This window comes from Panulirus ornatus, chromosome 11, assembly GCF_036320965.1.
Source record: "Panulirus ornatus isolate Po-2019 chromosome 11, ASM3632096v1, whole genome shotgun sequence".
Taxonomy (NCBI): Eukaryota; Metazoa; Arthropoda; class Malacostraca; order Decapoda; family Palinuridae; genus Panulirus; species Panulirus ornatus.
This window is the reverse complement of record NC_092234.1, coordinates 34,801,997-34,820,497: the sequence shown is the minus strand read 5'-3', so window position 1 is coordinate 34,820,497 and position 18,501 is coordinate 34,801,997. Positions and strand designations below refer to the sequence as shown.

The 18,501-nt window shown below is 41.8% G+C and overlaps 1 protein-coding gene across 6 annotated transcripts in view; it reads left to right on the top strand.

Moving 5' to 3' along the window:
- Positions 1-18,501, top strand: part of LOC139751395 (BLOC-2 complex member HPS3) — a 186,387-nt gene that overhangs the window by 37,468 nt on the left and 130,418 nt on the right. For 3 of the 6 annotated variants that reach the window (XM_071666777.1, XM_071666775.1, XM_071666779.1), the window contains 2 exons: positions 6,170-6,384; positions 15,003-15,604. In XM_071666777.1, the coding sequence (XP_071522878.1) occupies positions 6,170-6,384; positions 15,003-15,604 (817 nt within the window). Of the gene's footprint in view, positions 1-6,166; positions 6,385-15,002; positions 15,605-18,501 lie in introns of all 6 variants that reach the window. The other 3 variants (XM_071666776.1, XM_071666774.1, XM_071666778.1) reach the window with 1 other exon arrangement.

Below are 18,501 nucleotides of genomic sequence, written 5' to 3'. Positions count from 1 at the left end.
ATCTGGAGAAGGCATATGATAGAGTTGATTGAGATGCTCTGTGGAAGGTATTAAGAATATATGGTGTGGGAGGCAAGTTGTTCGAAGCAGTGAAAAGTTTTTATTGAGGATGTAAGGCATGTGTACGTGTAGGAAGAGAGGAAAGTGATTGGTTCTCAGTGAATGTAGGTTTGCGGCAGGGGTGTGTGATGTCTCCATGGTTGTTTAATTTGTTTATGGATGGGGTTGTTAGGGAGGTAAATGCAAGAGTTTTGGAAAGAGGGGCAAGTATGAAGTCTGTTGGGGATGAGAGAGCTTGGGAAGTGAGTCAGTTGTTGTTTGCTGATGATACAGTGCTGGTGGCTGATTTGGGTGAGAAACTGCAGAAGCTGGTGACTGAGTTTGGTAAAGTGTGTGAAAGAAGAAAGTTAAGAGTAAATGTGAATAAGAGCAAGGTAATTAGGTACAGTAGGGTTGAGGGTCAAGTCAGTTGGGAGGTAAGTTTGAATGGAGAAAAACTGGAGGAAGTAAAGTGTTTTAGATATCTGGGAGTGAATCTGGCAGCGGATGGAACCATGGAAGCGGAAGTAGATCATAGGGTGGGGGAGGGGGCGAAAATCCTGGGAGCCTTGAAGAATGTGTGGAAGTCGAGAACATTATCTCAGAAAGCAAAAATGGGTATGTTTGAAGGAATAGTGGTTCCAACAATGTTGTATGGTTGCGAGGCGTGAGCTATGGATAGAGTTGTGCGCAGGAGGATGGATGTGCTGGAAATGAGATGTTTGAGGAAAATGTGTGGTGGGAGGTGGTTTGATCGAGTAAGTAACGTAAGGGTAAGAGAGATGTGTGGAAATAAAAAGAGTGTGGTTGAGAGAGCAGAAGAGGGTGTTTTGAAATGGTTTGGTCACATGGAGAGAATGAGTGAGAAAAGATTGACCAAGAGGATATATGTGTCGGAGGTGGAGGGAACGAGAAGTGGGAGACCAAATTGGAGGTGGAGAGATGGAGTGAAAAAGATTTTGTGTGATCGGGGCCTGAACATGCAGGAGGGTGAAGGGAGGGCAAGGAATAGAGTGAATTGGAGCGATGTGGTATACCGGGGTTGATGTGCTGTCAGTGGATTGAATCAAGGCATGTGAAGCGTCTGGGGTAAACCATGGAAAGCTGTGTAGGTATGTATATTTGCGTGTGTGGACGTATGTATATACATGTGTATGGGGGTGGGTTGGGCCATTTCTTTCGTCTGTTTCCTTGCGCTACCTCGCAAACGCGGGAGACAGCGACAAAGCAAAAAAAAAATATATATATGTATATTTATTTTACTTTGCCATGTCGCTGTCTCCTGCGTTAGTGAGGTAGCGCAAGGAAACAGACAAAAGAATGGCCCAGCCCACCCACATACACATGTATATACATACACGTCCATACACGCACATATACATACCTATACATCTCAACGTAAACATACATATATACACACACACAGACATATACATATATACACATGTATATAATTCATACTGTCTGCCTTCATTCATTCCCATCGCCACCCCGCCACTCATGAAATAACAACCCCCTCCCCCTCATGTGTGCCAGGTAGCGCTAGGAAAAGACAACAAAGGCCACATTCGTTCACACTCAGTCTCTAGCTGTCATGTAATAATGCACCAAAACCACAGCTCCCTTTCCACATCCAGGCCCCACAAAACTTTCCATGGTTTACCCCAGACGCTTCACATGCCCTGGTTCAATCCATTGACAGCACATCGACCCCGGTATACCACATTGTTCCAGTTCACTCTATTCCTTGCACGCCTCTCACCCTCCTGCATGTTCAGGCCCTGATCACTCAAAATCTTTTTCACTTTATCTTTCCACCTCCAATTTGGTCTCCCAGTTCTCCTTGTTCCCTCCACCTCTGACACGTATATCCTCTTTGTCAGTCTTTCCTCACTTATTCTCTCCATGTGAACAAACCATTTCAAAACACCCTCTTCTGCTCTCTCAACCACACTCTTTTTATTACCACACATCTCTCTTACCCTATTATTACTTACTTGATCAAACCACCTCACACCAAATATTGTCCTCAAACATCTCATTTCCAGCACATCCACCCTCCTGCGCACATCTCTATGTATAGCCCACGCCTTGCAACCATATAACATTGTTCGAACCACTTTTCCTTCAAACATACCCATTTTTGCTTTCTGAGATAATGTATATATATATAATGTATAAATAATGTATTATTGTTTTTTTATTTTGCTTTATCGCTGTCTCCTGTGTTAGCGAGGTAGCGCAAGGAAATGGACGAAAGAATGTCCCAACCCACCCACATACACATGTATAAACATACACGTCTACACACCCAAATATACATACCTGTACATCTCAGTTTATACATATATATACACACACAGACATATACATATATATACACATGTACATAATTCATACTGTCTGCCTTTATTCATTCCCATCGCCATCTCGCCACACATGAAATAACAACCCCCTCCCCCCTCATGTGTGCGAGGTAGCGCTAGGAAAAGACAACAAAGGCCATATTCGTTCACACTCAGTCTCTAGGTGTCATGTGATAATGCACTGAAACCACAGCTCGCTTTTCACATCCAGGCCCCACAGAACTTTCCATGGTTTACCCCAGACGCTTCACATGCCCTAGTTCAATCCATTGGCAGCACGTCGATCCTGGTATACCACATCGTTCCAATTCACTCTATTCCTTTCACGCCTTTCACCCTCCTGCATGTTCAGGCCCCGATCACTCAAAATCTTTTTCACTCCATCTTTCCACCTCCAATTTGGTCTCCCACTTCTCCTCGTTCCCTTCACCTCTGACACATATATCCTCTTTGTCAGTCTTTCCTCACTCATTCTCTCCATGTGACCAAACCATTTCAAAACACCCTCTTCTGCTCTCTCAACCACACTCTTTTTATTATCACACATCTCTCTTACCCTCACACCACATATTGTCCTCAAACAACTCATTTCCAGCACATCCACCCTCCTCTGCACAACTCTATCCATAGCCCATGCCTCGCAACCATATAACATTGTTGGAACCACTATTCCTTCAAACATACCCATTTTTGCTTTCCGAGATAATGTTCTCGTCTTCCACACATTCTTCAATGGTCCCAGAACTTTCGCCCCCTCCCCCACCCTGTGATTCACTTCCACTTCCATGGTTCCATCCACTGCTAAATCCACTCCCAGATATCTAAAACACTTCACTTCCTCCAGTTTTTCTCCATTCAAACTTACCTCCCAATTTACTTGACCCTCAATCCTACTGTACCTAATAACCTTGCTCTTATTCACATACACTCTCAACTTTCTTCTTTCACACACTTTACCAAACTCAGTCACCAGCTTCTGCAGTTTCTCACATGAATCAGCCACCAGCGCTGTATCATCAGTGAACAACAACTGACTCACTTCCCAAGCTCTCTCATCCACAACAGACTGCGTACTTGCCCCTCTTTCCAAAGCTCTTGCATTCACCTCCCTAACAACTCCATCCATAAACAAATCACTTTCCTCTCTTCCTACACATACGTATGCCTCACATCCTCAATACAAACTTTTCACTGCTTCTAACAACTTGATTCCCACACCATATATTCTTAATACCTTCCACAGAGCATCTCTATCAACTCTATCATATGCCTTCTCCAGATCCATAAATGCTACATACAAATCCATTTGCTTTTCTAAGTATTTCTCACATACATTCTTCAAAGCAAACACCTGATCCACACATCCTTTACCACTTCTGAAACCACACTGCTCTTCCCCAATCTGATGCTCTGTACATGCCTTCACCCTCTCAATCAGTACCCTCCCATATAATTTACCAGGAATACTCAACAAACTTATACCTCTGTAATTGGAGCACTCACTCTTATCCACTTTGCCTTTGTACAGTGGCACTATGCAAGCATTCTGTCAATTCTCAGGCACCACCATGAATCATACATACATTAAATAACCTTACCAACCAGTCAACAATACAGTCACCCCCTTTTTTAATAAATTCCACTGCAATACCATCCAAACCCGCTGTCTTGCTGGCTTTCATCTTCCGCAAAGCTTTTACTACTTCTTCTTTGTTTACCAAATCATTTTCCCTAACCCTCTCACTTTGCACACCACTTCAACCAAAACACCCTATATCTGCCACTCTATCATCAAACACATTCAAGAAACCTTCAAAATACTCACTCCATCTCCTTCTCACATCACCACTACTTGTTATCACCTCCCCATTAGCCCCCTTCACTGAAGTTCCCATTTGTTCCCTTGTCTTATGCACTTTATTTACCTTTTTCCAAAACATCTTTTTATTCTCCTTAAAATTTAATGATACTCTCTCACCCCAACTCTCATTTGCCCTCTTTTTCGCCTCTTGCACCTTTCTCTTGACCTCCTGCCTCTTTCTTTTATACATCTCCCACTCATTTGCATTATTTCCCTGCAATAATTGTCCAAATGCCTCTCTCTTCTCTTTCACTAATAATCTTACTTCTTCATCCCACCACTCACTACCCTTTCTAATCTGTCCACCTCCCAAGCTTCTCGTGCCACAAGCATCTTTTGCGCAAGCCATCACTGCTCCCTAAGTACATCCCATTCCTTCCCCACTCCCCTTACCCATTATATGGATGGAGTGATGAGAGAGATGAAAGCAAAACTAGGGAAAGGGGAAGCAAAGGTGGAGTGTTGTGGTGAAGTACAGTGGCTTGAGATAAACCTGTTTGCGGATTGTACTATGTTATTTGCTGAGAGTAAAGAGGAGTACCTGAAGATTTTGCGTGTCTTTTACGGTATGTGTACGTGTAAGCAATTGAAGGTAAGTGCAAGTGAAAGTAAAGCAATGATGTTTGAAAGGAAACAGAGTGAAAGTTTAGATTTTACTAAACCCTTTTGAGTGAAAGAGTGTACTAAACTGTGTTATCGGTATAGGGGGAGAAAGACTGGAAGAGGTTAGAGAATTTGAATATTTGGGACTTATTTTGGGTAGGTTTCGTGATGTGGAAGAAAAGATAAGGAAGAAAGCAGTACAGGATAGTAGAGCCATGAATCCCTTAATAGGATGATGATGATTAAAGATGTAAGTATGGAAATACAGAAAGGATTAAAGACAGCATATTTTTCCCAACCCTGACCTTTGTAGCCAAAACATGACATGGAATGAGTCACAGAGGTCAAGAATCCAGGCTTATGAAATGAGCTATTTGAGAGGAGCATGTGGCATAACTGTATGAAATGAAGAAAGTAATGAGGGGATGTATGAGAGATTTAGTATGGCAGGAAATGCAAAGGATTGAAAGGTGGAGTGGTAGAGTGAGTAAAACGTAATACTTTGAGGTGGTTTAGGCATGTGGAAAGAATAAAAGATGGGGTGTTTACAGTGTGTATGATAGCACAATTGAAGGGGGTGGTGTGAGAGGAAGATGACTCGTGACATGGAGAAATGGAGTGGGAGAGTGTTGGAGGGAGAGGAATGGTGGAAGTATGCATAGAATGGTTTATGTATTGGAGGCATGTAAGAATAAGGATAACTGGAGGCTTTTTTTGCTGGGCCACTCCCTTGATATGAGTTTCCAGAGGGAGCAGGCATCAGAGTTATAGATAGAGAGGGAGCAGGCATCAGAGTTATAGATAGATAGATAGATGGATTGGTAGATCACGAAAGCAGGGCTACTAGTATGAGGCTAGACTAATAGGCATTTCTCATGATCCTTCATCTGTGGTGTCAAATTTTTTCACGCAAAAAGTGGTAAGATATCTTTTTTTTTACAATGAGTACACACCTTAGTTTCAAACAGCTTCAGGACTAGCCAGTGTCTAGTATTATAGTCACCCATCATATTACACATAATCATAGATGCCATTAGATTTATTTTATCTGTCCTCTTGTTACTTTTAAAGTACATTTCTGTTAATAAGGATTACATTAAGTGCACATAGCCTCATGCTCCATTTCTTTGTATCTTTGGTATATGTTTACTTTCATGAAGTTGATACTAGTTAGACCAGTACTCTAAATCTTAATTCACTTACTCGTTAAATTGAAGATGAAGTAATTTGATTTCAGTAATGACAAAAGAGCTATGAGGTTTTTCTCGAGTTACTTTAACAAATTGCCTGTCAACAGCAGAATGGTACGTGTCATCTCAGTCCATCACTTCACGCGTCAAGATGTTGCAGGCTTGGAACGTGCAGGAGGTCGGGGTGTCACCAAAGGAAAAGGTGACATACTTCTGGTTGGAGGAGAGCACAGTGTTGATATACGGGACCTTAGGTTAGGAGGAGCTCTACAGGGCAGTTTTCCAACAGTGGATTTAGTTCACCAATTGGTCTACTGTGAAACAGGTATGTAATGAGCTTCCAAAGATTTCAACTTCCTCCTTTCACACACACTCCCGTAGTCAAACACCAACTTCTGTAGTTTCACTAAAATCTGTCTCCAGTGCTTTGTCATCAGCAAACAACAACTTATTCGCTTTCCAGACCCCTGCAAACCCTACAGACTGCATACTGTCCCATCTCTCCAAGACCCTTGCATTTACCTCCCTCACTACCCCACCCGTAAACAAATTAAACGGCCATGGTGACATCACACACCCCTGCTGGAGACCATCCTTCATCTGGAACCATTCACTCTCCTTTCTTCATAGTTTCACACATGCCTTACACCCTCATTATAAACTTTTCACTGTTTCTAGTAGTTTTCTTCCTATATCATATATTAGTAAGACCTTTCACAAGGCATTTCTACATGCTTTCACCAGATCTGCAAAATCCACATACAGATTCTGTAATTCAAACACTCACCTTTTTTCCCCTTGCCTTTAAACAGTGGCACTATATGTGCATTCTGCCAATCTTTAGGCACCTCATTATAATCCATATATTGATTGAAATTCCTAACTAACCAATCATCAGCACAGTCACTCCCTCCCCTTCCTAAGAAATTCAACAATGATACCACATGCTTCAGTGGCCTTACTGCAATTTATTGTGCGCAAAGCTTTTGCCACCTCTTCTTTCTTCACCAAACCACTTTTCATGATTCTCTCACTTCATATACCTCCCTGACCAAAACTCCCTACATTAGTCATCATATCAAACAAATTTAACAGACCTTTTAAATATTCAATCCATCTCCTCCTCTTATCACCACTACATGTTACCACCTCTCTGTTGGCTTCCTTGATGTTCTTTTGTTTTTGTCACACTATTAACCTCTTCCCTAGATGTCTTGTTCTTCCTGAAGTTTACTAGTACTCACTCATCCCGACTCATTTTCCCACTTTTTCAACCCTTGCACCTTCCTCTTGACCTCTTGTTACTTTCTCTTGTATGTCTCCCTGTCATTTACACTCCTACTTGTAAGTACTGTCCATGCACTTGTTTCTTCTTCTCTAGAAACTTTACCTCACCATCCCACCATTTGCTACCCTTTCATACCTGCCCATGTTTTGCCTGTATGCCACAAACTTCTCTCACCCATGTCATCCCTGCCACCCTAAATACCTCCCATTCCTCACCACTCCTCTACCTTTGTTTGCTCTCATCTTTTGTGATTCTACACTCAATCTCTCTTGGTATTTCTTCTCACAAGGCTTTTCTAAGTTCATATACTTTCACCACCCAATTCTCACCCATGTTGTTTCCTCTTTTCTAAAAATCTCCTCAAATTTTCACCCTTGTTTCCAACAGGTAATGATCAGTCATCCAACCTGTTGCCTCCTCTCAGCACATTCATGTCTATGAGTCCCTCTTTTACTTGCATATCATTTAGTATGTAAGCCAATAATGGCTGCATACCATCTTTCCTACTCTCTTATGCTTATGTATGTTCCCCTTTTTAAACCAGGTATTCCCAATTACTGGTCTTTTTTAAGCACACAGCGCCACAATCTGTTTACCATTTCCATACAATGCAATGAATATCCCATGCTCCTTAATTATTGATTATACCATCAACTGCCACATCACTCACTCGCATTTAAAGCATCCACCACTAATACCCAATCGCTTGCTTAAAGATTTTGACTTAATCACTCACCCACTCACAGAACACTTACCTCTCATCTTTCTTCTCATGGCCAGGTGCATGAGCACTAATAATCACCAATCTCACACAACTCACTTTCATTTTTACCTATGTCAGTTTGGCAACTCCAGGTGCATGAGCACAAATAATCACCAATCTCACACAACTCACTTTCATTTTTACCTATGTCAGTTTGGCAACTCTAGTGCGGTGATTCTTGAGGATCCTACCTAATGTTCTGAATGTGGGATGTCTGATAGTGATCAGATATCCCATCAGCTACCCCTTTCAGCACATTTACATTCAAAAGTATCACATACCTATCAGTTAATATTTATCCCCCATGCCACCCCTCTGAGTTATACCCTCAACTGCCATATTCCTCACCTTTGCATTCAAATCACTCTTCACTAATATCCTGTCTCTTACATCAAAACTGCAGTCATACTTGCTCAGCTGCTCTTGGAACACTTGCCTCTTGTGATCTTTCTTCTCATTGCTAGGTATATAAGAACTAATATCACCCATCTCTCACAATTCACTTTCATTTTTACCCACATCAGCTTAGAATTTATGTCCTGATACTCCTAAGATATATGAATATCAAATTTTTTTGTACATAGTCACCATTTCTTGCATTAGCAAGGTAGTGTCAAGTACAGATGACTTATCGTTCGAGGGAAGAACACTCACTTGGCCCCTTCTCTGTTTCATTTTTTGTAAGAGTAAAGACAGAAGGGAAGGATATCCAGTCTCCTACTCCCATCCCTTTTAGTCGCCTTCTGCAACACGCAGGGAATATGTGGGAAGTGTTCTATCTCCCCTATCCCCAGGGATGAAATATACAGTTCCTGCAGAAAGTCTGAAGAATGGGAAAAACTTTCATTTTCTTTATTTTGATACTTAGTGTGGCCACCATATGCCCTCAGAATAGCTTGTATGCGCTGCAGCATGGAGTCAGTAAGGGTTCTGCAGTAAGGTCAATATTGTTCAACCAGCTGTTCCTTTTTTGAAGTTCAAGTTTCATGTGAGACCACAGCTCCTTGATGGGATTCAGGTCTGGAGAATACCCAGGCCATTAAAGGATATTCACCAGCTTATCTGACAACCATTTCATGACCTTCTTTGTCTTGTGACATGGTGCACTGTCTTGCATAAAGAAGTTGCAGCTGTGGATCTCTTAAAAATTCATCATGTGGTCATGAAGAGCTTCAGTGTAGGGGTCTCCATTCATTGTAATGTTTTTGGGTAGCACCTGAAATCCCCTACACCCTATTTCTTACACTGAGGCACCCCTAAATCATGATTGAGCCTGGGTGTTTAATAGTCTCCATTCCAAGCTCACTTGCTCTCACCACTCTCTTCTCCCCAACATTCTCTCTTCTTTATATATATTTATTCATATATTTATTATACTTAATCGCTGTCTCCCACATTAGCGAGGTAGTGCAAGGAAACAAATGAGGAATGGCCCAACCACCCACATACAAATGTATATACATAAATGCCCACACACGCACATATATATACATATACATTTCAACGTATACATTCACATATACATGCACAGACATATACATATATAGACATATGTGCATATTCATACTTGCTGCCTTCATCCATTCCTGTCGCCACCCCACCACACATGAAAAAGCATCCCCCCTCTAGCAAGGTAGCCTAGAAAAAGACGGAAAAGGTCACATTCGTTCACACTCAGTCTCTAGCTCTCATTTGTAATGCACTGAAACCACAGCTCCCTTTCCACATCCAGGCCCCACAGACCTTTCCATGGTTTACCCCAGACGCTTTACATGCCCTGGTTCAATCCATTGATAGCATGTTGACCCCAGTTTACCATATCACTCCAGTTCACTCTATTCCTTGCACATCTTTCACCTTCCTGTATGTTCAGGCCCTGATCGCTCAAAATCTTTTTCACTCCATCCTTCCACCTCCAATTTGGTCTTCCGCTTCTCCCCTCCACCTCTGACACATATCCTCTTTGTTAATCTTTCCACACTCATTCTGTCCATGTGTCCAAGCCATTTCAACACACCCTCTTCTGCTCTCTCAACCACACTTTTTATTTCCACACATCCCTCGTACCTTTTCATTAATTACTTGATCAGATCACCTCACACCACATATTGTCCTCAAACATCTCATTTCCAACACATCCACCCTCCTCCACACAACCCTATCAATAGCCCATGCCTCGCAACCATGTAACATTGTTGGAACCACAATTCCTTGAAACATACCCATTTTTGCTCTCTGTGATAACATTCTCACCTTCCACACATTCTTCAATGCTCCCAGAACCTTCTCCTCCTCCCCCACCCTGTGACACACTTCCACTTCCATGGTTCCATCCACTGCTAAGTCCACTCCCAGACATCTAAAACACTTCACTTCCTCCAGTTTTTCTGTATTCAAACTTACCTCCCAATTCACTTGTCCCTCAGCCCTACTGAACGTAATAACCTTGCTCTTGTTCATATTCACTCTCAGCTTTCTTCTTTCACACACTTTACCAGACTCTGTCACCAACCTCTGCAGTTTCTCACCCAAATCAGCCACCAGCGTTGTATTATCAGCGAACAACAACTGACTCACTTCCCAAGCCCTCTCATCCACAACAGACTGCATACTTGACCATCTCTCCAAAACTCTTGCATTCGCCTCCCTAACCACTCCATCCATAAACAAATTAAACAACCATGGAGACATCATGAACCCCTGCCGCAAACTGACATTCACTGGGAACCAGGCTCTCTCCTCTCTTCCTACTCTTACACATGCCTTACATCCTTGGTTAAAAACTTTTCACTGCTTCAGGCAACTTAACTCTTACACCTTATACTCTTCAAACCTTCAATGAAACATCTATATCAACCCTCTCATATGCCTTCTCCAGATCCATAAATACTATATACAAATCCATCTGTTTTTCTAAGTATTTTTCTCATACATTCCTGAAAGCAAACACCTGATCCACACATCCTTTACCACTTCTAAAACCACACTGATCTTCCCCATTCTGATGCTCTGTACATGCCTTTACCCTCTCAATCAATGCCCTCATATATAATTTCCCAGGAATTCTGAACAAAATTATACCTCTGTAATTTCAACATTCACCTTTATCCCCTTGCCTTTGTACATCATCCCAATTCACTCTATTCCTTGCACGCCTCTCACCCTCCTGTATCTTCAGGCCCAGATCACTCAGAATTCTTTTCTCTCCTTCCACCTCCAATTTGGTTTCCCGCTTCTCCTTGTTCCCTCCATCCCTGACACATATATCCTTTTTGTTAATCTTTCCTCACTCATTCTCTCCATTTGTCCAAACTATTTCAACATACCCTCTTCTGCTCTCTCAACCACACTTTTTATTACAACACATCTGTCTTACCCATTCATTACTTAATCAAACCTTTTTAAACCACATATTGTCCTCAAACATTTAATTTCCAACACATCCACCCTCCTCTGTTAAACCCTATCTAAAGCCCATGCCTCACAACCATATAACATTGTTGAAACCACTATTCCTTCAAACATACCCATTTTTGCTCTCTGAGATAATGTTCTTGCCTTCCACACATTCTTCACCGCTCCCATAACCTTCTCCCATCCCACACCCTGACTCACTTCCTCTTCCATGGTTCCATCCACTGCTAAGTCCACTCCCAGATATCTAAAACACTTTACTTCCTCCAGTTTTTCTCCATTCAAACTTACCTCCCAGTTAACTTGTCCCTCAACCCTACTGAACCTGATAGCCTTGCTCATATTCACATTTACTCTCAACTTTCTTCTTTCACACACTTTACCAAACTCAGTCACCAAGCTCTGCAATTTCTCACATGAATCAGCCACCAGCGCTGTATCATCAGTGAACGACAACTGACCCACTTCCCAAACCCTCTCATCCACCACAGACTGCATACTTGCCCCTATCTCCAAAACTTTTGTATTCACCTCCCTGACCACCCCATCCATAAATGAATTAAAAACCATGGGGACATCACGCACCCCTGCTACAAATCTGACATTCACTGGAAACCATTCACTCTCCTCTCTTCCTACTTGTATACATGCCTTACATCCTTGGTAAACTTTTTTCACTGTTTCTAGCAACTTACCTCCCACACCATATACTCTTTAAACCTTCCACAAAGCATCTCTATCAACCCTATCATATGCTCTCTCCAGATCTATTAATGCTACATACAAATCCATCTGTTTTTCTAAGTATTTCTCACTCCATTCTTTAAACCAAACACCTGATCCACACTTCCTCTACCACTTCTGAAACCACACTGCTCCTCCTCAGTCTGATGCTCTGTACATGCCTTTACCCTCTCAATCAATACCCTCCCATATAATTCCCAGGAATTCTCAACTAACTTATACCTCTTTAGTTTGAACACTTGCCTTTATCCCCTTTGCCTTTGTACCTTGGCACTATGCATGCATTCCACCAATCTTGTGGCTGTTCATCATGATCCATACATACATTGAATATCCTTACCAATCAGTCAACAAAACAGTCATCCCCTCTTTTAATGAATTTTATTGCAATACCATCTAAACCTGCCGCCTTGCTAGATTTCATCTTCCACAAAGCTTTCACTACCTCTTCCCTCTCAACCAAACCATTCTCCCTGACCCCTTTCACTTCTCACACCACCCCAACCAAAACACCCTATATCTGCCACTCTATCATCAAACACATTCAACAAACCTTCAAAATACTCACTCCATCCCCATCTCACTTCATCACTACCTGTTATTACTGCCCCACTTGCCCTGTTTACTGATGTTCCCATTTATTCTCTTGTCCTATGCACATTATTTACCTCCTTCCAAATCATCTTTTTATTCTCCCAAAAGTTTAATGATACTCTCTCACCCCAACACTCATTTGCCATCTTTTTCAACCCTTGCGCCTTTCTCTTGACCTTATACCACTTTCTTTTTTACATCTCCCAGTCATTTGCACTCCTTCCTTGCAAGTATTGTCCAAACACTTTTCTTTTCTCTTCTTCTGACAACTTTACTTCTTCATCCCACCACTCACTACCCTTTCTAATCTGCCCACCTCCCACCTTTCTCATGCCACATGCATCTTTTGCACAAGCCATCACTTCTTCCCTAAATACATCCCATTCCTCACCCACTCCCCTCACGTCATTTGCTCTCACCTTTTGCTGTTCTACACTCAATATGTTCTGGTACTTCCCCACACAAGACTCCTTTCCAAGCTGACTTACTCTCACCACCCTCTTCTCCCCAACATTTTTTTCTTCTTTTCTGAAAGTCTCTACAAATCTTTACCTTCACCTCCACAAGATAGTGATCAGACATCCCTCCAGCTGTCCCTCTCAGCACATTAACATCCAAAAGTCTCTCTTTTACATGCCTATCAATTAACACATAATCCAGTAATGCCCTTTGACCATCTCTCCTCACATATGTATACTTATGTATATCTCTCTTTTTAAACCATATATTCCCAATCACCAGTTTTTTTCAGCACACAAATTCACAATCTCCTCACCATTTCCCTTCACAACACTGAATACCCCATGTACACCAATTATACCCTCAATTGCCACATTACTCACCTTCGCATTTAAATTACCCATCACTAAAACCCGGTGTCTTGCATCAAAGCTGCTGACACACTCACTCAGCTGCTCCCAAAACACTTGCCTCTCATGATCTTTCTTCTCATGACCAGGTGCATGCGCACTAATAATCACCCATCTCTCTCCATCCACTTTCAAGTCTTCCCACATCAATCTGGAATTTACTGTCTTACACTCTATCATATACTCCCACAACTCCTGCTTCAGGAGTAGTGCTACTCCTTCGTTAGCTCTTGTTCCTATTTCAGGAGTAGTGCTACTCCTTCCTTAACTCTTGTTCCTGCTTCAGGAGTAGTGCTACTCCTTCTTTAGCTCTTGTTCCTGCTTCAGGAGTAGTGCTACTCCTTCCTTGGCTCTTGTTCCTGCTTCAGGAGTAGTGCTACTCCTTCCTTAGCTCTAGTCATCACGCCAACCCCTGACTTTACTCCCAAGACTTTCCTAAATCACTCTTCCCCTATACCCTTAAGCTAAATTTCACTCAAAGCCAGAACATTCAGATTTTTTTCCTCATACTATCTATCTCTCCTTTCTTCTCATCTTGGTTACATTCACACTCATTCAGACAACCCAATCTGAGCCTTCAAGGAGTATGAGCACTCCCTGCTTGACTCCTGTTTCCCCTTTTAGAAATTGAAATGCAAGGAGGCGAGGGTTTCCAGCCCCCCCGATCCCGCCCCCTTTAGTTGCCTTCTGTGACACGCTGGGACTTAGGAAGTTTCCTTTCTCCCCAATCCCTAGGGATGCATTTACATATTCATAAATACACTTGTACTTATTCATATACATACTCATAGATACACTTGTACACATTCATGCTTGCTTGCCATCACCCATTCGTGACATGGCCCCACCTCATGGGAACAGCACAAATGTATGAAGTAAAAGAAAAAAAATAACATACATTCTCTTCTTCTCCCCCATACATATAAAGTTAGTCCCATGGTGGTGATGAACAGCTGGGTTAGTTGTAGAACAGTTGCTATATTCCCTCCTGTTTGGTGTGAAGCAGGGATAGTTGGGAGAGTAGGCATGGCTGAAATTTATTTTCAAATGATATGTGGGTAATATGTAGTTTTCTTCGAGCAAGAATAGCTCTTTAGACAAAGCCCCGGGTGGAATATTTATGTACTCAGGATGATAAATCTTCCAGTATGGAGCAAAAAATAATTCCTCTGTCAAAGCAGTTTTTTTTACAATTTTCTCCTGTGCCTTTTATGTAAATGGTTCTTTGCTCTTTGTTGTGATGCTGATATATTAACTTGTCTTCTTGGCAGGGAACTTTGTGGCCACCTTAGAAACAAAACCAGCAAGACATGGTGGTGATCATAGATATGTACGTGTTTACCTTCACTGGGATCAGGATAATTCTAATCAACCAATGAGGGCCCGTATAGCTGGACGTGTCACTCCCAGCAGTCAATCAGGTGTAGCTAATTTGGAAATGGTTGAAATTCCATTACGGAAACCTGCAGAATTTATTGCATGTTGTCAATCAACTGGGAACATTGCAGTGGCATGTGGCATTAGTGTGACAGTATTTAAATTTTGCCACAAAACTCATGATATTTCAAAGCTCAAGTTTATTGACTTTGAAGAATTGATTGAAGTAGATATGTCATTCATTGTTAAAGAAGTTGCCATATCTGAAGATTTGATAGGATGTGTGTCAGAGTCGGAAGCACATATATTCCAGATTACAGTAAACTCACACCTCCTGAAGGCAAATTCAGAAGAAAAAGACATCAAACCCCAGGAGAAGCGTAGTAAATCTAGATCCAAGTCCAAGACACGGTCAGCATCTCGATCCCCTGGCCGAAGTATTGATTCACTTAGTTCAGCTAGCAGATATCGGGATCGGCGATTGAATCAGAAAGAGGTAAGAAATAAAATCAACTTAATACAGACATCATATAGTTTCCATTCAGTTGCTTTTCATTCTCCCCTCTGTTCTGTATTTACTTCTTTCCCCAGAGTCCCTTCTATCCCTAGGAGGCTCTGGCAGCTCTCAAGAAGCTGGTTACATCTACTGGTTGGGATCACAGACCATAGAGTGATATAGTACTGTGTGTATGTCTGTATGCAGAGAGTGCAGGCAGGCAATTGAGTTGTAAGTTCTCGGTGTCTTCTTTACAGTAACTACGTCATAGGCATGAAAATTCTTGGGTTGTGTTGAAAATGTTTGTAGTTTTGTAGTTGTGGATGATGTCAAGAGCATAAATGGGTAGTAGTGTGTGTTGAGTTTGTCTGGAGAGCGTGGAATCTAATTGTTGTATTTCTAGTTGGAGTTTGAAACCAAGTTGGGAGTTTGGTTGTTTATTGTTGTTTACGGTTTCTCAGGTTATTATATTGTGGATGTGTTTTGTCGGTGTTATATTTTTTTGGACAACCTATAAGGTTGGTAGTTAGATATAGAGTGGTTTAGGTGGGAGGGGCCTGTGCTGTAGCATAGTTGTGGGTGTCGAGCATATTGAGGTGGGTCTGTACTTGGAGGATTTTTTTGTTTTATTGTAAAGTTATTGAGTGTTTGTTATTGCTAGGCAGCCAGTGATTGTGTGGTTTGCAGCTTTATTATAATTGTTTGTGTGAAGGTGAAAGACCAGGTATGTAAGGTATAGTTTGAAGTGGAACAGATGAATTGTCTGTATAAGATGTTGAGGGATTTTCTTCTTGTCCAAGTCTGGTGCCATTTAAGTTCTGAGGGCATTTAATTTATATTACTGCTATGTTTTTGTGATTGGTGTGGGGAATGAAGGTCATGTGTCATATGTGATGCCCAGAAAGGTTGGTATTTTTATATAAAGATGATTAGCAGTGTGGCAACAGTTACGGCAATCCTCACAGAGAAGGATAAGGGCATAAGTTGACATTGTTAACAGCTCGTGTAGTGATGGTTACGTATTGGTGATCCTTTTTATTGAAATACAAAATGGAGTTTTGAATGTAGATTTTCTCATAAATGAAGAGATTTTTTTTTTTCCATACTATTCGCCATTTCCCACGTTAGTGAGGTAGCGTTAAGAACAGAGGACTGAGCCTTTGAAGGAAATCCTCACTTGGCATCCTTCTCTGTTCCTTCTTTCGGAAACTTAAAAATGAGAGGGGAGGATTTCCAGCTCCCCGCTAAATGAAGAGATATGAGGTTGAAAAATAAATGGATTTAGAACTTTAGAGATTCTTAAGATCCTTCAAAAACCTTTGCCCTCTGGCCTCTGGTGAGTTTTAAGCCTCTTACGTTTCTCTAGCCACCTTTCAGCAGTTGTGGCCTACAGCTTCATGTGGGTCATCCTTGCCAATCAGCAGTCTCCTTTTTTTCCTCTTCCACCCTACCATGGATAAGTATTCTTTTGTGATTTACACAGGGTATATTGTATGTATGAATGGAGAATTATCTTCAGTATATTTACTGAATAGGGATAGGGGAGAAAGAATACTTCCCTCGCATTCCTCACGTCTTAGAAGGCGACTAAAGGGGACGGGAGTGGGGGGGCTAGAAACCCTCCCCTCCTTGTATGTTAACTTTCTAAATGGGGAAACAGAAGAAGGAGTCATGCGGGGAGTGCTCATCCTCCTCCAAGGCTCAGATTGGGGTGTCTAAATGTGTATGGATGTAACCAAGATGAGAAAAAAGGAGAGATAGGTTGTATGTTTGAGAAAGGAACCTGGATGTTTTGGCTCTGAGTAAAATGAAGCTCAAGGGTAAAAGGGAATGTCTTAGGAGTAAAGTCAGGGATTAGTGAGAGGACAAGAGCAACGGAAGGAGTAGCACCACTCCTGAAACAGGAGTGGTGAGACTATGTGATAGAGTGTAAGAAAGTAAACTCTAGATTGATATGGGTAAAACCGGAAGTGGATGGAGAGAGATGGGTGATTATTGGTGCGTATGCACCTGGGCATGAGAAGAAAGATCATGAGAGGCAAGTGTTTTGGGAGCAGCTGAGTGAGTGTGTTATTAGATTTGATGCACGAGACTGGGTTATAGTGATGGGTGATTTGAATGCAAAGGTGGGTAATGTGGCAGTTCAGGGAATAATTGGTGTACATGGGGTGTTCAGTGTTGTAAATGGAAATGGTGAAGAGCTTGTAGATTTATGTGCTGAAAAAGAACTGGTGATTGGGAATACCTGGTTTGAAAAGAGAGATATTCATAAGTATTCGTATGTAAGTAGGAGAGATGGCCAGAGAGCGTTATTGGATTACGTGTTAATTGATAGGCATGCAAAAGAGAGACTTTTGGATGTTAATGTGCTGAGAGGTGCAACTAGAGGGATGTCTGATCATTATCTTGTGGAGGCAAAGGTGAAGATTTGTAGAGGTTTTCAGAAAAGAAGAGAGAATGTAAGGGTGAAGAGAATAGTGAGAGTAAGTGAGCTTGGGAAGGAGATTTGTGTGAGGAAGTACCACGAGAGACTGAGTACAGAATGGAAAAAGGTGAGAACAAAGGATGTAAGGGGAGTGGGGGAGGAATGGGATGTATTTAGGGAAGCAGTGATGGCTTGCGCAAAAGATGCTTGTGGCATGAGAAGCGTGGGAGGTGGGCAGATTAGAAAGGGTAGTGAGTGGTGGGATAAAGAAGGAAGATTGTTAGTGAAAGAGAAGAGAGAGGCATTTGGACGATTTTTGGAGGAAAATAATGCAAATGAGTGGGAGATGTATAAAAGAAAGAGGCAGGAGGTCAAGAGAAAGGTGCAAGAGGTGAAAAAGAGGGCAAATGAGAGTTGGAGTGAGAGAGTATCATTAAATCTTACGGAGAATAAAAAGATGTTTTGGAAGGAG